Genomic DNA, 23,668 nt, shown 5'->3' on the forward strand with positions numbered 1-23,668 from the left:
TATCTCTTTAGTCTCCTTTACTCGGAACAGTTCCTAGAGGTGTCATTCATTGTCTTTTACAGCCTTGACATATTCAAAGAATATGAGCAGTTACTTTGGTAGAATGTCCCTCTGGTAAACATTTAGACTTGTCTGCTTCCCCTTGATTAGGTTCAGGTTGTGCTTTTTTGGCAGGAATACCATAAAAAGGATCTCAATACTGTATGAGCAGGCATGTGTTACGTTTGTCCCATTACTAGGGATGTAAAGTTTGATTATTTAAGGTGGTGCCTGCCAGATTTTTCACCAGATTACTATTTTTACCTTTGTAAATATTAAGCATTTTGTGGGGAGATACTTGAAGATTATGCAGACATTCTATTCATCAAACTTTCATCCAATAGCATTCATTGAGGAGTCTTGCCTTAATCATTTGTCAAATAGTGATTTTTCTAACTTACCTCATTCATTCTAGATTAGTTGGCATTCAACCTTAGTGAAGTACTTCGTTGAAGTACTTCTTTGTTTGCTAGTATGGACTCATTGATTCCTTTTTAATGGATTCTTATGATTATATTAATGGTCAAACTGTCCCAGATTCTGCCAATAGGAGTCTTTTCAAACCACCCCCTATATCATTTCAACATCACCATTATTTTTGAGCCATTCCTTACAGTAAAGATCTCCAGGTCCCCCCGCCCCCAACCTTGTTTTTCTCCCCATTGCGGTAACATGAAATCTACCCTCAACAAATTTTAAGTGTACATCAATTGTTAACTGTAGTATCATGTTTATGAGATTCCCTGATGGCTCAGATGGTAAAGAGTCTGCCTTCAGTGTGGGAGACCTGGGTTCCATTCCTGGATTAAGAAGATCGCCTGGAGAAGGAAATGGCAACCCATTCCAGTATTCTTGCCTGGAAAATCCCATGGATGGAGGAGCCTGGCAGGTTACATACCACGGGGTTGAAGAGCCAGACATGACTGAGTGACTTCACTTTCACTTCACTTCCACATGTTTACAGCAGATCTCTTAGATCTATCTCATAAATCCAACAGAGCTTACTCATTGTACATAACTAAAACTTTATGCCCACTGAATAGCATCTCTCCATTTCTCTCCCTCCTGCCCCTGGCAACAACCACCCTACTTAATGTTTTTATGAGTCTAGCTATTTTAGATACCTCATATAAGGGGACTCCAGTATTCTTGGAAAATCCCACAGATGGAAGAGCCTGGTGGGCTGCAGTCCATGGGATCGCTGAGAGTTGGACACAACTCAGTGACTTCACTTTCACTTTTCACTTTCATGCATTGGAGAAGGAAACGGCAACCCACTCCAGTGTTCTTGCCTGGAGAATCCCAGGGATGGGGGAGCCTGGTGGGCTGCCATCTATGGGGATGCACAGAGTCAGACACGACTGAAGCGACTTAGCAGCAGCAACAGCAGCAGCATATAAGGGGAATGATGCAGATGACACTACCCTTATGGCAGAAAGTGAATAACTAAAGAGCCTCTTGAAAGTAAAAGAGGAGAATGAAAAAGTTGGCTTAAAGCTCAACATTCAGAACACTAAGATCATGGCATCTGGTCCCATCACTTCATGGCAAATAGATGGGGAAACAGTGGCTGACTTTATTTTGAGGGGCTCCAAAATCACTGCAGATGGTGACTGCAGCCATGAAATTAAAAGACACTTAATCCTTGGAAGGAAAGTTATGACCAACCTAGACAGCATTTTAAAAAGCTTAGACATTACTTTGCCAACAGAGGTCTGTCTAGTCAAGGCAGGTTTTTCCAGTGGTCGTGTATGGATGTGAGAGTTGGACTATAAAGAAAGCTGAACACTGAAGAATTGATGCTTTTGAACTGTGGTGTTGGAGAAGACTCTTGAGAGTCACTTGGACTGTAAGGAGATCCAAACAGTCCATCCTAAAGGAGATCAGTCCTGGGTATTCATTAGAAGGACTGATGTTGAAGCTGAAACTCCAATATGTTGGCCACCTGATGCAAAGAGCTGACTCATTGGAAAAGACCCTGATGCTGGGAAAGATTGAGAAGGGGATGACAGAGGATGAGATGGTTGGATGGCATCACCGACTCAATGGACATGGGTTTGGGTAGACTCCAGCAGTTGGTGGACAGGGAGGCCTGGCGTGCTGCGGTTCATGGGGTCCCCAAGAGTTGGACACGACTGAATGACTGAACTCAAGTGGCTTATTTCACTTAGCAAAGTATCCTTAAGATCCACTCATGTTGCATACAGCATGATTTCCTTCCTTTTTAAAGGCTGAATAATATTCCATTGTGTATCCACTAATCCATAAATGGACATTTAGGTTGTTATCACATCTTAGCCATTGTGAATGTTATAATGAACATGTGAGTGCAAATATCTCTTAAGATCCTATTTTTAACTCAAAGTGAGAATGCTGGATCACGTAACAATTCTTTTAATTTTATAGGAAATTTCATGATTTTTCATAACAGCTGCACCCTGACATTCCCATGAACAGTGTACAAGGGTTCAAATGTCTCCATATCCTCATCAACACTAGTTATCTTCTGGATTGGTTTTTATGATAGCCATCCCAACAGGTGTGAGGTGATATCTCGCTGTAGCTTTGATTTGCATTCCCCCAATTAGTGATATTGAGCATCTTTCCATATACTTGCTGACCATCTATATGTCTTCTTTGAAGAAATGCCTATTCAGATCCCTTGCCTATGTATGCTACTGAATTGTAGGAGTTCCTTGTATATTACGATTATGAACCTTTCATCAGATACGCAGTTTTAAATATTTTTCCTCATTCCATAAGTTGACTTTTCAGTGTTAATTGTGAAAAGCTGTGCAGCTTTTTACTTTGATATATCCAGGCCCCAACCCTAGAGTTGACCATTTCCCCAAAAAGTAGTGATTCCTTTCCGTAGACAACAGTATTTATTAATAGAAACCAAGATCTAGGCACTAGCTGTGCTGTTTGCTACTGAGGCTTCATATGGATTATTTAGTCATCATGACTAGACAGTTGAAATTTTGAGTCTTGTGTTTTTACTTTCAAATCCTTTTCCATATTAACAAAGTTCAAATTTTTTTAACAGTTGTATACTATTTCTTTAAATGGAAGTAATATAATGTGCCCTTGGTGTGCTTCATATTTTCCAGTTAAAATACAAATCTGAAATAAATCTTTTCATATACTGGAAATACCTTTTCATATTCAGGATTGAAAGCTTAATTATTTGATAAAAAGTTATTCATTTGTTTAATGGCTTTAGTGCCCCTAGATACAAACTGCAAAACACTTTTCAAAACAAGTGCCCCAAATGTTAATACATAAGAGAATGTTCATTTTATCCTACATTTACTTCCACTAAGTATTAAAAAGAAACTTTTTACTTTATTATTTGAGAAAAACATAAGTACCTCTTAGGAGCTGTATCTCCTACCAACAAGTGCAAGATAAAATTATATTTGTGGAAAAATTTAGTGTTCAAAGCCTTTCATTTCCACTTATCAACCCCCTGTTAGTTATTATTTCTGTGAGGTAGGAACCTAAATTTCAGAAAGCTGGCTTGTTCAGAGTCATACACCTAAGAGCAGATGTTTAAATGGATTCCTGCACTAACTATGTGGGTCTAAAGCCTGTCTCCACTGCTAACCAGCTGTGTAACTAGAGAAGTTATCTGAACTCTGCATCCCTCAACTTCTTCATTTTTAAAATGAGGATTATTATCTACTTCCTAAGCCTATTGTGAAGATGAAATGAGAATAAATGGCAACCCACTCCAGTACTCTTGCCTGGAAAATCCCATGGAAACGGAGGAGCTTGGCTACAGTCCATGGGGTCGCAAAGAGTCGCACATGACTGAGTGACTTCACTTTCACTTTTCACTTTCATGTACTGGAGAAGGAAATGGCAACCCACTCCAGTGTTCTTGCCTGGAGAATCCCAGGGACAGAGGACCTTGGTAGGCTGCCGTCTATGGGGTCGCACAGAGTCAGACACGACTGAAGCGACTTAGCAGCAGCAGCATATGTAAGCACATAGAATAGTACCTGTCACGTAAGTGCTACCCAAACGTTAGCTGTGATTATCATCATTGACAGTAATAAACTATTTTTAAGGGGACTACATTGTGTTGCACAATTTATGCCATAGATGTTTTACCAGACTCTCTCACTTACTCTCCCCAATTCTTTAAGGCAGCATATTACACCTACTTTGTAGATAAGAAAAAGAAATCTCAGAGAGGTAAAAAGTACTTTGCTTACTATCACTATGACAGTAGTGGTAGAATTGGATTCTGAATTGGTAGGTGACTATGACTACAAAAACCATGTTTTCCCCACTTGCTGACTGCACCAAGTTTGAGTTCATTCAACATAAAATAAAGAACAAGGGTGGGACTGGTCTGGAAGCATTCATGAAGAAAGTCTTGAGCCAAGCCTTGGGGAAAAGTGTAAGATTCACATTAATAGGGGAGAGAGCATTCAAAGTGAGTTGATAAATAAAAGGAAAAATCTAAGGGGAAAGAAGGATAGTATGGTTACACTTAAGGAGGCGTAAGATCACTCTAAGTAGAGGGTCTGTGTAAGGCTTGATTGATTCCTATTGGTTGACTAATTGATTACCTGAAAAGATAGAGATAAACTGCTTAGAGAATCCCAGGGACAGGGGAGCCTGGTGGGCCGCTGTCTATGGGGTGGCACAGAGTCGGACACGACTGAAGCGACTTAGCAGCAGCAGCAGCATAGGAAGAGAACAACGTCTCTAGCCTGGATTTCAGTAAGGGCACAAAACTGAGGACACCCAAACAATGTAAACGTTGACAGCCAAGGCTTCTAGAAGCGGTACTTGAGCTGAAGGGACAGGAGATGAAAAGTGGAGATTTCAGGAGAGAAGGACATCATTCTAGGCAGAACAAAATGCAAAGGCACAGAAGCCTGAAAGAACACGGGCACTCAGGGCGCTGTGGAAGAAATAGCTGAAGAGCGCGGGATATTCCTGGGATGGAGGTGGGGGCTGGTAGGGAATGCACTGGCCACGTCGAAAAATGGCTGTGTTGACAGGTCAAAGAACTGAGATTTTTATATTGGGGCGGGGGGGGGAGTTCCAGAGTTGGATTTTTAGCAGAGAATTGATGAGGGGGTGTGCAATTGAGAAGAATAAGTCTAAGTGCAGGGACACTAACTGGGAGACTTTTTAAAACTAGTAGTAAAATACCAGCAACTGTGACGGAAAACCAGCTAATAGCAGCTCTCGTTGGAAAAGCTGGGAACCTGGAGTTGATGTAACAACGTCGTGAGGCTTCGAGAGGTTAAGTCACGCACCCAGCGGCTGAGGCTGGACTCGAACCCGGGGACCACACCAAAGCCAGCGCTCACTTGGACCACAACGATTAAAACAGAATCAACATCTACAGGCAGAACAACTGTGTTAGGGCGTTAAGATTAGGTACGCACACCCACCCTCCGCCTCGTCTCCTGTCGCGGCATTTTTTAACGCGGCAGCACTCTTTATTTTTTTAAAGGGGGCTTTCCACTTCTCCAGGCCCGGGGACTACCTCCGTCCCTCTCCACCCCCACAGTGGACGCCTCAGGTCCGCAGACCTCACCTGGCCCGGTCGAGATCCAGACCTGACCATCTCTCGCAGCTTCAGAAAAGTCCAAACGGAGTGAAACAAAGCCGCAAGATAAAAGGAATTAACCGCCGCCGACTCCCGGCCGCCCTTGGCCCGCCCCTCGAGCTTCCGCTTCCGGGAAGGAGCCCGCCAGATGCTGCGCCTCATAGTCCCGGGCGCGCAACCAGAACCTTTCTCCGACCCACCGCACGGCGCCTTGGGTTTGCGCAATAGACCCCTCCCGGCCCCGGCTCGTCACACTCGGCTGCAGGGTGAGAGAAGTCCACAGAACGCCGGCGAACGCTGCGGGTCCTGGGCGGGGCGGGGCCGAGAGGGGCGGGGGTGGGGGGGTGAGAGGGGCGGGGCCGAGAGGGGCGGGGCGGAGAAGGGCGGGACGAGGAGCGGGAGACCTGGGCTGACCAGAATCCACGATCACCTGGGAGACCTGAGTTTGCTGCCGCGAGGGCTTCCACTGGAGGGAGAGCCCTTGTCCTGCATCTGCTAGGAGAAGTGGCAACGGGGACCCGCCAAGACCAGAGGAAGGGACTACGGTAGAAGGCCAATAGGTTTCAGAGGAATTGCACTGTCTCTGGATTTTGACCCTGTATTTTTAGTTGGTGTTTTGAATACCGTTTTGAATGTTTTTGTTCTTGGTAATCAATAAACATCAATCCTACGCCCTGTTTTCTTTGTGTGATTCTGATAGCAATTTAAGATTTTTTTATTCTGTGGCCTAATAATCCTGCTCATTAGCTACGATTTTAGTTTTACTTCCAGGCATAGTTGTTTCTTCAGTGGAGGTAATCACTGTTAACAAAGAATAGCGCAGTATTCTTACCATTGGCATGCTGCACGAATTTTAATGGAAATGTCTTTGTTTTTAAGGTATTGCGTTTGGGGTTAATGTTTTAAATCGAGCTGGAGAGAAAACCCAACTTATTTCATTTTGAAGTAAGAAAGAAAAAGATCTACATCTTGCAAGTCCTAATTACAATTAAAATAATCCAAAAACTGAAATCTATGTAACAATATATTGCACACTTGTACTGAGTGATTTGGCGAAACTAGACATTTGATAAATTTGGCTTTGAATTAGATTAAACTGAGGAGAACTCTCTCTTCCCTCTTCATATATCCTATAAAGTGTTTAACATATTTGACTGTTTTCAGTTTTTGCTTAGTTGATTTTCAAAACTTATACTGATTTTTCCTAATTAATACAGGCTTATTTTAGGAAACACAGATAAAGAAATAAAACTCATGATCCCACTAGATTGGTACATTCCCTTCTAGACTTTTTCCAACTACATACAGACAGTCCCCATTTATGATGGTCCAGCTAGGGACTTTTCAGCTTTATGATGGTGTGAAAGCAATATGTGTTCAGTAGAAACTGTGCTTTTAATTTTGGATTTTGATCTTTTCCCAGCCTAGTGATATGAGGTAAGATACTCTCTCTTGATGCTGGGCATCTTAGGGAGCCTCAGTTCCTAGCCAGCCACAACGTGAGGACAGTGCACTGTGTTTGAGCATGTTTAATGTAGGCTAATGTAGGCTAGGCTAAGCTATAGGAGAAGGCAATGGCACCCCACTCCAGTACTCTTCCTGGAAAATCCCATGGACAGAGGAGCCTGGTAGGCTGCAGTCCATGCAATCATGAAGAGTCAGACACGACTGAGTGACTCACTTTCACTTTTCGCTTTCATGCATTGGAGAAGGAAATGGCAACCCACTCCAGTGTTCTTGCCTGGAGAATACCAGGGACAGGGAGCTTGGTAGGCTGCCGTCTATGGTGTCCCATAGAGTCGGACACGACTAAAGCGACGCAGCAGCAGCAGCAGCAGCAGCAGCAGCAGCAGGCTAAGCTATGGGCTTCCTCAGTGGCTCAGCAGTCAAGAATCTGCCTGCAATGCAGGAGAAATCCAGTTTAATCCCTGGGTGAGGAGGGTCCCCTGGAGGAGGAAATGGCAACCCACTCAGATATTCTTGCCTGGGAATTCCCATGGACAGAGGAGGCTGATGGGCTACAGTCCATGGGGTCGCAAAGATGTTGGACAGGACTTACCAACTAAACAACCAACAACAATAATCCCATGGTAACCAAGGAGCAAGTGAGTAACATACAAATATATTACAGTTACAATATAATAGGATATGTATTGCTGAAACATGAGTGTTTTAATATCAACGTTGTTTGTTAACCTACAATTACAAAATGGCTGCCTGATGGTCATTTCCCTAATCTTCGGAATTTTATGCTTCTCCCATCCATTTTTGTTTGTTTCATTGGGGTTTTTACCTCTTTATAAGTTTTTAAGATAATAGTTCCTGTTGCTTTTTTTTTAATAAAAATTTTTTCTTGTGGAAAAATAGACAAATCATAAAATTTGCCATCTGAAGCAGTATTAAGTGTACAATTCAGTAGCTGTAAATACATTGTAATATTGTGCGTCCATCACCACCATACCTCTCCAGAACTCTTCATCTTGTAAAACTAAAATACTGTAGCCATCAAACAATGAATCCCATTCACCCATCCTCCAGTCCCTGATGGACAGATAAATGTGGGATCACATGGTAATTGCGCTTTTGTGACTGGCATACTTTACTTGTCTTCAAGGTTTATCAATGTTGTAGCATGTATCAAAATTTCCTTTCTTTTTGAAGCTAAACAATATTCCATTGTATGTATATGCCACATTTATCTATCCATCTATCTCTTGATGGACTCAGGTTGCTTCAAAATTTTAGCTATTGTGATAAATATTGTTGCTATAAACATGGGTGTACTAGTATCTTTTCCAGACTCTGCTTTCAATTCTTTTGGGTATATACCCAGAACTACTGGATCATATGATAGTTTTATTATTAAACTTTTTGACGAACCACCATACTCTTTTCCACAATGGCTGCACCATTTTACATTCCCAACAATGCACAAGGGTTCCAATTTTTCCACGTTCTCCCCAACACTTGTTATTTTCTTTTTTTTTTAATGGTGGTGGTGGTGGTTTAGTTGCTAAGTCATGTCTGACTCTAGCGACCCCATGGACTGTAGCCTGCCAGGTTCCTCTGTCCATGGGATTCTCCAGGCAAGAAGACTGGAGTGAATTGCCATTCCCTTCTCCAGGGGATCTTACTGACCCAGGGATCAAACCTGGGTATCCTGCATTGCAGGCAGATTCTTTACCAACTGAGCTACAAGGCCATCCTAATTGGTGGGAGGTAGTCTTTCACTGTAATTTTGATTTGAATATGCCTAATGATTAATGGAGGAGGCTTTATAAGCAGCTGAGAAAAGAAGAGACGGTAAAGGCAAGGATAAAAGGGAAAACATACCGTTTGAATGCAAGGTTCCAAAGAATAGCAAGGAGAGATAAGAAAGCCTTCCTCAGTGAACAATGCAAAGACATAGAGGAAAACAATAGAATGGGAAAGACTAGAGATCCCTTCAAGAAAATTAGAGATACCAAGGGAAGTTTTCATGCAAAGATGGGCACAATAAAGGACAGAAATGGTATGGACCTTAACAGAAGCTGAAGATATTAAGAAGAGGTGACAAGAATACACAGAAGAACTATACAAAAAAGACCTTCATGACCCAGATAATCATGATGGTGTGATCACTCACCTAGAGCCAGACATCTTGGAATGGGAAGTCAAGTGGGCCTTAGGAAGGCCCACCATCACCACGAATAAACCTAGTGGAGGTGATGGAATTCCAGTTGAGCTATTTAAAGTCCTGAAAGATGATGCTGTGAAAGTGCTGCACTCAATATGTCAGCAAATTTGGAAAACTCAGCAGTGACCACAGGACTGGAAAAGGTCAGTTTTCATTCCAATTCCAAAGAAAGGCAATACCAAAGAATGTTCGAAGTACTGCATAACTGCACTCACCTCACATGCTAGCAAAGTAATGCTCAAAATTCTCCAAGCCAGACTTCAACAGTATGTGAACCGTGAACTTCCAGATGTTCAAGCTGGATTTAGAAAGGCAGAGGAACCAGAGATCAAATTGCTAACATCCGCTGGATCATTGAAAAAGCAAGAGAGTTCCAGAAAAACATCTATTTCTGCTTTATTGACTATGCCAAAGCCTTTGACTATGTGGATCACAACAAATCGTGGAAAATTCTTCAAGAGAGGGGAATACCAGACCACCTTACCTGCCGCCTGAGAAATCTGTATGTAAGTCAAGAAGCAACAGTTAAAATTGGACATGGAAAAACAGACTGGTTCCAAATTGGGAAAGGAGTTTGTCAATGCTGTATATTGTCACCCTGCTTATTTAACTTCTATGCAGAGTGCATCATGTGAAATGCTGGGCTGGATGAAGCACAAGCTGGAATCAAGATTGCTGGGAGAAATATCAATAAACCTCAGATACGCAGATGACACCACCCTTATGGCAGAAAGTGAATAAGAACTAAAGAGCCTCTTGATGAAGGTGAAAGAGGAGAATGAAAAAGTTGGCTTAAAACTCAGCATTCAAAAAGCTAAGATCATGGCATCCAGTCCCATCACTTCATGTCAAATAGATGGGGAAACAATGAAAACAGTGAGAGACTTTATTTGGGGGGGGGCTCCAAAATCACTGCAGATGGTGACTGCAGCCATGAAATTAAAAGACACTTGCTCCTTGGAAGAAAAGCTATGACCAACCTAGACAGCATACTAAAAAGCAGAGACATCACTTTACCAACAAAGGTCTGTCTATTCAAAGCTGTTTTTCCAGTAGTCATGTATGGATGTGAGAGTTGGTCTATAATGAAAGCTGACCACCAAAGAAATGATGCTTTTGAACTGTGGTGTTGGAGAAGACTCTTGAGGGTCCTTTGGACTGCAAGGAGATCAAACCAGTACATCCTAAAGGAAATCAGTTCAGAATATTCATTGGAAGGACTGATACTGAAGCTGACGTTCCAATACTTTGGCCACCTGATGCAAAAGAACTGACTCATTGGAAAAGACTCTGATGCTGGGAAAGATTGAAGGTGGGAGGATGAGGATGAGATGGTTGGATGGTATCACCGACTCAATGGACATGAGTTTGAACAAGCTCCGGGGGTTGGCAGTGGACAGGGAAGCCTGGCATGCTGCAGTCCATGGGGTCACAAAGATTCAGACACTACTGAGCGACTGAACTGAACTGAACTGAATGGTTAATATTGTTGAGCATCTTTTCATATGCTTATTGGCCATCCACATATTTTCTTTGGAGAAATGTCTGTTCAAGGCCTTTGCCTTTTTAAAAGTTGAGTTGTTGTATTTTTGTTGTTGATTTTTAGGAGTTCTGTGCATATTTTGGATATTAATCTCTTGTTATATATATATGATTTGCAAATATTTTCTCTTATTCTGTGATTTGTCTTTTTACTCTGTTGATACTGTCTCTTGATATACAAAATTGTTTATTTTCGTGAAATTTCCAATTTTTCCCTTTTTTTCTTTCCTTACCTATGTTTTTGCTGTCACATCCAAGAAATCATTGGCATATCCGTGTCATGAAGATTTGCCCTGTGTTTTCTTCTAACATTTCTATATTTTAAGTCTTATATTTATCTGGGTCTTTGATCCATTTTTATTTAATTCTTATATAATGATATTAGATAAGGGTCCAAATGCATCCTTTTGAATGTGGATATCCAGTTTTCCTAGTATCATTGTTTGAAAGGACTGTCCTTTTCCCATTGAATGGTCCTGGTACCCCCAAAATATTTGACCGTGTATGTAAGGGTTTATTTCTGGGCTCTCTCTCTATTCCATTGGTTTATTTATCTGCCTTTATGCCAGCACTGAACTGTTTTTATGATGGGAGCTTTGTAGTAAGTTTTAAATCAGAAAGTGTGACTCTTCCAACTTTGCTCCTCTCTTTCAAGGCTGTTTTGGCTATTCAGAGTACTTTGAGATTCCATTGAATTTCAGGATGCAGTTTTCCATCTCTGGCAGAATGTAAGGTCTCCTCAGTGCTTTTCTGAACCTGCATGTTTCCCTGGGCATGTATGGTCATGTTCTAATTTTCCCTGTGTATCCTGTTGCTTTTGAATATGCCAGTCTTTACTGTCTGACTCTCAAAATAGGAAAAAGAGAAAAATGAAAGGAGGAAGAAAGGATGGTTTGGTTTAGTCACTTAGTCGTGTCCGACTCTTTGCAACCCCATGGACTGTAGCCCTCCAGGCTCCTCTGCCCATGGGGTTCTCCAGGCAAGAAGACTGGAGTGGGTTGCCATTGTCTTCTCTAGAAGAAAGGATACCAGTCCTTTAAATCCAGTGAGTCCCTTCAACCAGAGGGGGAGGGGCTTCCAACAATGGAGGGAAGTACAACAACAAAGGCTACCCACCTCTTAGTCTGAACCTCCGTGATCAGAAGCAACAATCAATGATCAGAGCACAGATACCCAACATTTGTAGGATGGGGAGCTTTTTGCCCATCCTGGCTCCCACAAGCTATGTGCAAGCTGCTCCTGGAACCTATGTGTGGCTGCCTGGAATTGGACTGGGAGTGAAGCATGCGTGGCTGCTACTGTACTAAGAGCTAAAATTGAAATTAGCTGCAATTTACCATACTATCCGTCCCCCTAAAAATTTCAACATTTCAATTGACTTCGAAGTTCCAAAATAATTGCATCAGACAGATTCCCTAAGTGTAACTCTTGTCTAGGAGGGGAGATAGATTCCTGGTGATTCCTATTCCGCAGTATTTCCAGAATTCTCCTCCCTCTTCCCTGCTCTGCTATTTCAAGTACTGCCACAGTGTGTTGAGATCTGAAGAGTAAACTAGATAGAGAGGAGAGAGAAAGCTATTCTAAACTTGTGGAGACAGTATAATGATGAGTAAGAGAGACTTGTGGCTCAAGTGCTGACAGCAGGCATAAACATATATATAGGGGTCAGACTATGGAGTTCTTATAGGCCACATTAAGGATTTGGATTGTGCTAAGGGCAATCAGTTCAGTTCAGTTCAGTCACTCAGTCGTGTCCGACTCTTTGCGACCCCATGAATTGCAGCACGCCAGGCTTCCCTGTCCATCACCAACTCCCAGAGTTCACTCAAACTCATGTCCATCAAGTCATTGATGCCGTCCAGCCATCTCATCCTCTGTTGTCCCCTTCTCCTCCTGCCCCCAATCCCTCCCAGCATCAGAGTCTTTTCCAATGAGTCAACTCTTCGCTTGGGGTGTCCAAAGTACTGGAGTTTCAGCTTTAGCATCAGTCCTTCCAAAGAACACTCAGGACTGACCTCCTTCAGAATGGACTGGTTGGATTTCCTTGCAGTCCAAGGGACTCTCAAGAGTCTTCTCCAACACCAGAGTTCAAAAGCATCAATTCTTCGGCACTCAGCCTTCTTCACATCCAACTCTCACATCCATACATGACCACTGGAAAACCATAGCCTTGACTAGACGGACCTTTGTTTAAGGGCAATAGGAATGTGTAAAAGTGTAAAATGGAGTGAAATGAATGGTATTTAACAAATATTAGTGACTGCAGCATAGAGCAAGAATCCACAATCCATAGCCCCTGGCCACATCCAATCTGCCACCTTTTTTTCTACAGTTGTCAGCAGTTTTTACATTTTAAATTGTTTTTTAAAAATCAAAAGAATATTTCATGATGTGAAATTATAGGAAAATTATACTTCAGTGTCATAAATAAAATGTTGTCAGGAGACTGTCACACTCATTTTTTATGTATTATTTATGGTTGCTTCTGTCTTACAGCTGCAAAATTGAGCAATATAGACTCTATAGCCTGCAAAGCCTAAAATATTTACAACCTTATCCTTTACAGAAAGAGTGCCAGCCCCTAGTATAAAGGATGTTTTTAGAAAAGGAAATCATCAGTATAGATAGATCTCCCCATTTTCTGCCTATCCATTCTCTGCCCTTCTCTGTGCCATGGGGACTCACTCTTAAGGACAGCATCACTCAGAATGGGTTTCCACTTTAGGTTTTGTTTAATCAATAGACATCACCTGGCAGAAGACAGGAGGGAAAGAGGAGAGAGACTGGAATATTCCTCCCCTCCTAGCACATTCTGGCTGATGCCTTGGCTCTCTGAGACTACAACTCAGAGGAGCCACTGGGCTCCAGTTCTCTGCAGGCTGCAATAAAACATTTCCCTCTCTTTGCTAGTGTTTGGGAGTGTCTGGGCGTCTCAACACTCCTCGTTGGTTTCCTCACCCACAACTCTGTAAAGCTTTTTAATTTACCATTAAAATCTTAGTTCAGAGTGTTTTCTGTCTCCTACCATGATCAGACTTAAAGAAAGCCACTGTAGTGTTCAGAGGAAGTACATTTCTAGCTGGGACAGAGGGAGGTGTGACAGGAGATGGAGAGGAGATGCAAGAGAAGTGTAGGAAGTGAATGAACAGGACTTAGTGATAAATTTGGGAAGTAAGGTAAAGGGGAGGTTTATTACATTGACCTTGGCTTCTAGGTTTTGTATCTGGATGAGTGGTGGGAGAGATCCATATTTAGGAGCTAAGTTTATGAACTCATTTCCCCCTAACATTTTATTATGAAAAAATACAAACTAAGAACTCATTTGGGGGCATGTAGATTGGGAGTTCATTGGAATCACACAGGAAATAATATCAAGTAGGCTACTGGATATTTGAATCTGGAGCTTGGCAGAGAGGTATAGGCTACAGAAACCTTTTCTCAATCATCTGTGGCAACTGAAGCCTTGGTCTCCTGAATTCTTTCTCTGGTTAGTTTCTCAAGAAAGTCTTTCCTTCTGCTCCACTCTTGCAGCCTAATTAGTGTGCCCCTGTACTTTGCTGTTTTAGCACCATGTTTCGCCTGAAAGTGAAAGTCACTCAGTCGTGTCTGACTCTTTGTGACCTCATGGTAGTCCATGGAATTCTCCAGGCCAGAATACTGGAGTGGGTAGCCTTTCCCTTCTCCAGGGGATCTTCCCAACCCAGGGATTGAACCCGAGTCTCCTGCATTGCAGGCGGATTCTTTACCGACTGAGCTATTTTACATGATTAGTTACTTGATGTCTTCCCAAGTAGAATTTCATTTCTACAAAAGCAAGAAGCTTATCTTATTCAGTGTAGCATCCCTAATACCTAGCACATGTCTTGTGCAGAGTGGGAACTTTATTTATTTATTTATGGCTGCACTGGGTCTGTGCTGTGCTCAGGCTTTCTCTAGTTGTGATGTACAAGCTCTAGGGCACACAGGCTTTAGTAGTTGTGGTGCACAAGCTTAGTTGCCCATGGCATGTGGAATCTGAGACCAGGGATTGAACCCAAGTCCCTTGCACTGGCAGGCAGATTCTTAGCCACTGGACCAACAGAGGTGTCCATAGTAGGAATTTTTTAATGGTTAAGTAAACAAATGAACCAACCAATGTTTGGACTCCTTTGTTGCACTGGGGCTGACAGCTATTTGCATGTTCTGAAACTCAGGATTATTATTTTTTTCATTTATTTTATGTTTGGCTGTGCTGGGTCTTCATTGCTACACGTGGGCTTTCTCTAGAAGCAGCGAGCAGGGGCTACTCTCTAGGTGCAGTGCACAGACCTCTCATTGTGGTCGCTTCTCTCATGCAGCCCAGGCTCTAGGTAGAAGGGCTTCAGTAGTTGTAACCCAGGACTGACTTACTCCGAAGCATGTGGAATCTTCCCAGGGAAAGTGAAAGTTGCTCCGTTGTGTCCGACTCTTACTGACCCCTTTGGAATTCTCCAGGCCAGAATACTGGAGTGGTAGCCTTTTCCTTCTCCAGGAGATCTTCCCAACCCAGGGATCAAACCCAGGTCTCCCGCATTGCTGGTGGATTCTTACCAGCTGAGTCACAAGGGAAGCCTGGAGTCTTCCCAGATCAGGGATCAAATTGATGTCTCTGTACTGCAAGGCAGAGTCTTAACCACTGGACCACCAGGGAAGCCCAAGACTCAAAATTATTCAGGACTCAGTCCTTTGAGCCTAATAGGGAAGTTTAGGTCCCTGTAGCACCATGGTTAATGACTCAGCTTGGTCTAGGCCGTATTTTGTAATTTAGTACCTTGGACCAATGACTTTTTCCAGTTGGCTCACCTCTGAAGTGTGAAAGTATTTGTTCATGTTTAACCATGTTTCAGTTTATAGGAAACCATCAAAGTTGCAAAGTATATGAAAATCTAAACTAAAAACACAGTTAAGATTTGTAGCCAGGAAACAAGAATCGGCTGTGAACTGAATAATAAATTAAAGCTTAGAAACATGAGCTCAGTTCTGCTTGGAAAGATCTGAGACTGCTCTATTGCTTTTCCTCAAGTCATTTGATGACTTCTGTAATTATTTCTAACACAAAGGTTCTTAACTTTTTGAAATCCTATACAATTTTGAGAATTTGCTAGAAGCTTTTAAATTTTTTCTCAAAAAATGCAAATGTGCACATTTATGAAACATTCTTATACAACATTATCAGAGGCATTCAGGAGCCTCTCCAAAAATTTCAGGTTAAGAATCCCATTCTTACATGATTCAAACTCAGCTTTCCACACTTGAGTGTCCAGCAGCTTCTGTTCCGGGGCCCTGGGGGTCTTGGAAGTTTTTGGTTAACTGGGGCTAGAGAGGTGCCTGATTGAACAGCATCCAGGAGAGAGAGGGCATGGAGCACAGAGAAAGTGGAATTGAGCCATAAACTTTGCATTTACTACTGAAGCTTTAAATATATCTGCAGTCTTCTCTTTAATCAAAATAGCTTAATTTAGGATGAGAGAGCCCACTTTTTTTGTTCCAAAAAATCCTGGTTTTATTGCTTCCTGAATGTTGTTCTTTTTAAAGGAGACATACAAACCATATGTTACAAGGGTCTCAATTAGACAGCTTAACTGAGGTCATGCTAGGACTCAGATATTTCTGGTCACGATAGGAAGGGCAGTGGGATGGGTCTGAAAAGGGCCTGTTGGCAGCAATGACCAAGTGGGCCCCTCTGGAATGATCTCAACTAGGGAAGCTACACAAAGTAGCTAGTCTGGAACAGTGTGTCAGTTTGAAGGTCAAGGTTGTGATTTTACAGCAGCACAGTGTCAGTCACTCATTGCCTGCAGCCCCTAGGATTGGCCCTCACCCTACGAGAGAAACAATAGTGATCGAAATGCTAATAATCGTTAAAGTCTCTGTAAGGCCTTGTGCAGAGGCTGGTGGCACCTCATCCGTATGCTTTCAAAGGTTGCTTATTGTGTACATCTGTAACTTCCTACATAAGAGCTTTTTATTTTTCTGGAGTAAAAGGAGCAAGCTCAGACCATGAGCTGGTCAAACCGTTAATGCCAGGAAGTGAATGCCTCTTAGCTGATGCTGGATGGAGAGTTTCCTCAGCCCTCAGGTTGGGTAACCGTGAGGCATGATCTGCACTGCCTCCAGAGTCCTCCAGGGATAGCTGGCTTGATAACATGTCTCTACTGGCTTTCTTCCTTTCACCGTGTTACGGTCTGTACTCCCCTTCCACTGTTCCTGGGATTGCCTCCCAAACAAACTACATACATTTAAATTCTTGTCTCAGAGGCTGTTTCTGGGGGAAAACTATGATAGTCACTGTGCATGCAGGGCAGCACAAGTGTGGAACCAAACAGACCTGAACTCAAATTCCTTCTCACCAGTGACAATGAATAACTTAATTTCCCTGAGACTGGTTTTGCATCTATAAAATGGGGATAGTAGCACTGACTTTGTACGGTCAGGTCATAAAGAAAAAATTGAGAATGTCTGTAAAGTGTTGTGCACAGTGATTTGCACACAGGAAGTGCTTAATTAATGCTGGCTGTGATCATTAATGTATCATTCATACTATTAACACAGTATAGCACAGGTAGACGGGAAGGCTGTTTTTCACCATCGGGGTGACTGCTGCAGCAGGTTAACTCGGGAGATGTGCTGTAGATGAGATGTGCTGTGCAGATGTGCTGTGTCCCTGAGAAACGTCTCTGGTTTAGTAATATCATGTCTGGAGGAAGCATCACCTCTGGGAGCAGGAGAGGAGGAAAACGGCAGACACTAAGTGGTGGCTTGGAAGATGAGCAATGGACTCTGCCCCACTGGTATTGCCAGTTGTGCTGAGTCTCAACTGATGGCTACAGTACTACCGATGATTTCATGTCTGTGTTCAGGATTCATTTTGATGGCTGAGGTTTCATTAGCCTCACTCTTCAGGGATTAGGCTCAGGACTACTGAGGTTTAGTTTCTAATTTCAATCTGTTTTCTCAAATGTACAAAAGATATTTTAACTTTTATTATTCTATGAACTTGTTGTCTTAGGGTCTTTCAAACTGGGGCTGTTCCCTCAGCTCCCCTTCACTCCTCACTGCCAGGCAAGATCATATTGAAAATTCTTTGGTCACAGTGAAAGAGAAATAGAGAGACTGAGGCAGGTTAAAAGATGTCAGTACCTCTCTCAGTCAGTTCAGTTCAGTCACTCAGTCGTGTCCGACTCTTTGCAACCCCATGAATTGTAGCACGCCAGGCCTCCCTGTCCATCACCAATTCCTGGAGTTTACCCAGACTCATGTCCATCCAGCTGGTGATGCCATCCAGCCATCTCATCCTCTGTCATCCCCTTCTCCTCCTGCCCGCAATCCCTCCCAGCATCAGGGTCTTTTCCAATGAATCAACTCTTTGCATGAGGTGGCCAGTGTATTGGAGTTTGAGCCTTAGCATCAGTCCTTCCAAAGAACACTCAGGACTGATCTCCTTTAGAATAGACTGGTTGGATCTCCTTTCAGTCCAAGGGACTCTCAAGAGTCTTCTCCAACACCACAGTTCAAAAGCATCAATTCTTTGGCACTCAGCTTTCATCACAGTCCAACTCTCACATCCATACATGACCACTGGAAAAACCATAGCCTTGACTAGACAGACCTTTGCTGGCAAAGTAATGTCTCTGCTTTTCAATATGCTATCTAGGTTGGTCATAACTTTCCTTCCAAGGAGTATGTGTCTTTTAATTTTATGGCTGCAGTCACCATCTGCAGTGATTTTGGAGCCCAAAAAAATAGTCACTGAAGGCAATAGCACCCCACTCCAGTACTCTTGCCTGGAAAATCCCATGGATGGAGGAGCCTGGTAGGCTGCAGTCCATGAGGTCGCTAAGAGTCAGGCACGACTGAGCGACTTCACTTTCACTTTTCCCTTACATGCGTTGGAGAAGGAAATGGCAACTCACTCCAGTGTTCTTGCCTGGAGAATCCCAGGGACAGAGGAGCCTAGTGGGCTGCCGTCTATGGGGTCGCACAGAGTCAGACACAACTGAAGCGACTTAGCAGCAGCAGCAGCAACCCTGATTAATTACAGTGCAGGGTTTCACCTGCAGTGCTTCAGCCTTCCAAACAACCGAAGGCTCCAGAGTGGATATGACTGATGGGTCACTCTGGCTGATGGCAAACAGCAGGGAGAATTAGTTGTTCCCTACCCCCTGCAGGTGTGGCCAGATGACCACAGGGGTAGAATTCATTTCAGTCCTTTTTATTGTTTCACTCTAGGGCTTGTGGTGACATCCCATCACAGTCTTCTTTTACTTATTTAGATATTAATGAACAAAAATTTCCCCAATTCAGTGAAGAGGTGCATGCATTATGAAAAAGGCAACATGGTTTTTATACAAAAACAACTTTCAAGAGGGCATAGTATTATAGATAGAAAGGCAACCTGGGCACACCTGGCCTTAAGAACAGTAACCACACAGCCTGTTAAATTTGTGGCTTCCTGGGAGAAAGAAAAATCTGGTAACCTTGTCAGAAGGTCTTAAGCTCATGCAGGGAGATTTTCCTAAGAGGGTCTCATTATATCTGGATATGGTGTCAGCACCTTAATGTGGAAACTTCAATAATCATCTCTGAAATGCTTTTTAATGCCTCTTAGGGTGCTTACAGAGAAGGCAATGGCACCCATTCCAGCACTCTTGCCTGGAAAATCCCATGGACAGAGGAGCCTGGTGGGCTGCAGTCCACGGGGTCTCTAGGAGTCGGCCACAACTGAACGACTTCACTTTCACTTTTCACTTACATGCATTGGAGAAGGAAATGGTAACCCGCTCCAGTGTTCTTGCCTGGAGAATCCCAGGGATGGGGGAGCCTGGTGGGCTGCCGTGTATGGGGTCGCACAGAGTCGGACACAACTGAAGCAACTTAGCAGCAGCAGCAGCAGCAGCAGCAGGGCACTTACAGAGAAGGCAATGGCACTCCACTCCAGTACTCTTGCCTGGAAAATCCCATGGACGGAGGAGCCTGGTGGGCTGCAGTCCCTGGGGTCGCCAAGAATTGGCCACGACTGAGCAACTTCACTTTCACTTCTCATTTTCATGCATTGGAGAAGGAAATGGCAACCCACTCCAGTGTTCTTGCCTGGAGAATCACAGGGACAGGGAAGCCTGAAGGGGTTGCACAGAGTCAGACAAGACTGAAGCGACTTAGCAGTCATAGCAGCAGTGGGGCGCTTACATTAAAGTGGTTTTAAGTTCATGTTTTATCTTTACATTAGACTGTGAGCTCCTTGAAGGCAGAATTCATATATGATTCATTTGTATATGCCCAGAAGCCAGCATAGTTCCTGGCCAGGGTTGCCAGGTGTAGCAAAAGAATAAAACAGAAATTACTATAAAAAAAATGTTGTTTGTCCAACTGAGTATTCTGTATTTTACCTGGCAGTCTTGTCCCTGGTATACAGCCAGCTTCAATAAACATTGGTGAGTGAATGAATGAATGAAGTAACTAGCATCAAAACAACAAATGGAGAAATAAACTGGTAAAAACGTGGATTGATTATGTAAAAGCTGCTCATGTAAATTATGCCTAACAGTCACAGGACATCAAAACTGCATCTGGATAACATTCCACCTCTGAAAACCCGACAGCCTGGCTTTCACTCGAGATGTATTTTCTATCCACGCTTCATCAGTCACTTTACACAGTGTCCATATGGGAAGAATACCAATCTTCCGTTAATCGAGGTGTAACGTCTCAACAACTTTACATCTTAATTCCACACATTTCTGATTTCATATGTTTGCCTAATTGTTTATTAGTGTGTACCAGTTACACAAGAAAATTGACTTTGGATGGTATATGGGGTTCAGTCCTTCTGAAGCACAATCATCTCTGTATCTTCCTTTAAAATTGCCAAAAGTGTGCTTTTATTCCAGCCGAACCCTGGGGTTTTGGGTGAAGTCATTCACCTTGATTAAACCATCAGGACCAATACTGTTTGGGAAAGAAAATTGGGGTGTTAGTTTATTTAACATGTAATCTTAAGAAAGACAATATATGAACAACTCTCTCCCTCCAACTTAATTCTGCTGTGGCTCCTGCCCTCATCACCTTCTCTTTCTCTGACCTCTTGTCTGTCTGTTCCTCCTCCACCCCACCTCCATCACTGGTCAGACCTGAATGTGAGCCAGAGTCTGAGTCAGGAGGGCTTGCTGAAGCACAGGTGCCTGGTCTCACCCCCAGAGCTTCTGATTTGATGGGCTTAGGGTACAGCCTGAAAAACTGCATTTCTAACACGTTCCCAGGTGCTGCTGCTGCGGGTCTGGGTGGCACTCTAAGAGTCACTGTCCTATACCATTCTCTCTCTTCCATTGCCCCTTCTCTTTCTGTTCCCTATTTACTGTTCTTCACAACATTCCTCTGTTCCCAGAGCTGCATAATAACCTCACTATGCCTTGGTCTGCTGGATTTGTTTTCCATACACTCTTTCCCCTCCAATTGCTAAATGTTTGCTTACACTTCCTGTTCAATGTAGTTCAGCATGCGACTGACGTGTGATGCTGAGATCTCCCCATCCACTTCAGCGATATACGTGTAGAGAAACTGGAAGGTGCTGAAAGGGATCCGGGGAGGGCCGCTGTCGTGGTCCGATGACAACACTTCACACACTATCTTGAGAGTTTTGGCAATGGTCTGTAAAGCCAGAAGGTTAAGTGAGGAGAAGCTCACTACTCCACACTAAATTCCTAAGATCAGTTTAGATACAACAAAGAAAACAAAAACCTTGCTCTCATAAAATTAAGTGGGGATGATGCAATATTCTGGAAAGCTTGAATTTTTTACGCCGAACGCCAGTGAATTCAATCGCAAAATATTGAGTATCTACTGGGTGTCTTTCTTTTTTTGTTGTGGCAACCCTATCTATTCACAAAATAACTACTTTAAAGAAACCACAACTACCATCTCTATGGAAGATAATGATTAGAATATATAAACAGCAAACCCTCTTATCAGAAAGGTAAAATCAAACTTAGGTCAAATGAATACACTTATATTAATAATAAAGATTAGTTGCCTGAATGTCCAAACAAATGGTGTGAATCACTAAAGTCCTCCAAGAGTAAATGTTAGAAGTAAATGGAAAATCTTTTAACTGTGTTACTATTTTATCTCCTTTCTTTTCCCCATATGATTTTCTTAAATCACTTGCTTCTCATTTTGAAAATATACTCGCCTCTCTCTCTACTGGGTGTCTTTCTATAATATTTCCTTTCCTTTCTTGGTGGGAGGGATGCTTTCAAGGAATTAAGTTTATAGACTGTTGAATGCTTTAAGACATTTATTACCTTAATGAGAATAACCTCACTTAAGGAGGGGAATTTGATTTTGCATCCTACAAAATTAGAAAATTTCTTCTTACTTCTCTCTGGTCTTAGCTCTAAAGGGCTGCAGTGATTAGGACAGCTTATCTACTCCAGAGAGACACTGGAGCCGGGCCACAGGAGGGGAGCAGGCCACTTCCATTTACTCTCTGTCTCCTGCCCTTGGGAGTTCTCTCCTGGAGGCTGTTTTGAAGCGTTGTGTGGGGCAGTGTGCCAGGCGCTTCCACAGAGGAAGGCTGGGGGGTGGGCACACAGGAAGCTGGTAAGAGGTTGTCAAAGAGGATGGGCGGGCATGTGCATGACTTGAGGTCAGCGTGACAGTGGTTTTGGGTAGATGTACGAGCATGTGTGCACGAACTTCCCACCTATAGCTCATCCTCTGTGCATGTGTGTTTTTTTAAAAAAGGCCCTACTGTCCTACTGCCTTTGTTCTGTAGTCCTCTTCCTACAGCCTCGTCCAAATTGGGGTGCTGTTATGGGCTGCGTTATGTCTGCCCAAAATCCATATGTTGAAACCCTAACTCTTAGGACCTCAGAATGTGATTGTATTGGGAGCCTTTAAAGAGCTAATTAAGTTAAAAGGATGGTGTCCTTACAAGAAGAGGTTACGATGCAGAGAGAGAGAGAGAGAGAGACCCGACTCATGAGTGCAGAGAGGGACGACCACATGAAGAAGAGGGAGACAACTTCCATTCACAAGCCAAGGTGGTTCCATTTACAACCTTGATCTCAGACTTCCAGCTTCCAAGAAATATTGCTGTTGTTTAAGCCACCTAGTCTGTGGTACACTGTTATGGCAGCCCTTGCTTTTTGCCCCAAACATCTTTTATTGATTATTCAAACAACAAACCTTCAAATTCTATTGCCCTTATAAGATTTTCAAATATTTAATAAACAGATGAATGGATAAGAACTCTCTGGACTGGAGCTTTTTGGTAAACTTAAATAAACCTAAAGTAAACAGAGATCTGGGCTTCCCAGATGGCTCACTGGTAAAAAAAAAAAAATCTCCCTGCCAATGCAGGAGACAGAGGTTTGACCCCTGGGTTAGGATCCCCTGGAGAAGGAAATTATAACCCATTCCAGTATTCTCGCCTGGGAAATTACATGGAGAGAGAAGCCTGGCAGGCTACAGTCCCTATGGTAACAAAGAGTCGGACATGACTTAGCTACTAAACAACAATAAAAAGAGGTCTGCATTCTGTCGCACAAGTTTTTTGGTCAGATGGGGGTCCATTCCATAAAGATAACCTTTAAGCATCTTGCAAGCCTCTTTTTAAAACTCAGAGGTGAAAGCCTCAGATAGTGAATTATTTGCTGACAAAACATGCCCTTCCTTCTAGTGAACACATCACACAACCTCTTCTTGTATATAATTGGTCTCAGTGGAACAGGAGGTTGAGAGGTATTCTAGAGGAAGAAATGCTCAGAGGGAAGAGGAACACATGCTCAAAGGGAAGTGTATCTGCAGCACTTTGAAATCAC

The 23,668-nt window shown here is 42.9% G+C and overlaps 2 protein-coding genes across 7 annotated transcripts in view; both read right to left on the minus strand.

Annotated features, from left to right (window-relative positions):
* CCDC14 (coiled-coil domain containing 14) overlaps positions 1-5,922 on the minus strand; it is a 46,103-nt gene extending 40,181 nt beyond the window's left edge. For all 4 annotated transcript variants that reach the window (XR_009597956.1, XM_042232326.2, XM_012095854.5 and 1 more), the window contains exon 1: positions 5,603-5,922. Coding sequence is in view for 3 of the 4 variants with exons in the window: in XM_042232326.2 (XP_042088260.1) it covers positions 5,603-5,776 (174 nt within the window). In the remaining variant the exon portion in view is untranslated. The remainder of the gene's footprint in view (positions 1-5,602) is intronic.
* A 14,669-nt stretch (positions 5,923-20,591) lies between these two features.
* The window catches only part of ROPN1 (rhophilin associated tail protein 1), a 30,168-nt gene continuing 27,091 nt past the window's right edge, over positions 20,592-23,668 (minus strand). For all 3 annotated transcript variants that reach the window (XM_027956526.3, XM_004002985.6, XM_060404370.1), the window contains 2 exons: positions 21,319-21,494; positions 20,592-20,795 (listed from right to left, as the gene is read on the minus strand). In XM_027956526.3, coding sequence (XP_027812327.1) covers positions 20,729-20,795; positions 21,319-21,494 — 243 coding nt within the window. In that variant the 3' untranslated portion in view covers positions 20,592-20,728. The remainder of the gene's footprint in view (positions 20,796-21,318; positions 21,495-23,668) is intronic.

Source organism: Ovis aries, chromosome 1, assembly GCF_016772045.2.
Source record: "Ovis aries strain OAR_USU_Benz2616 breed Rambouillet chromosome 1, ARS-UI_Ramb_v3.0, whole genome shotgun sequence".
NCBI classification, from domain to species: domain Eukaryota; kingdom Metazoa; phylum Chordata; class Mammalia; order Artiodactyla; family Bovidae; genus Ovis; species Ovis aries.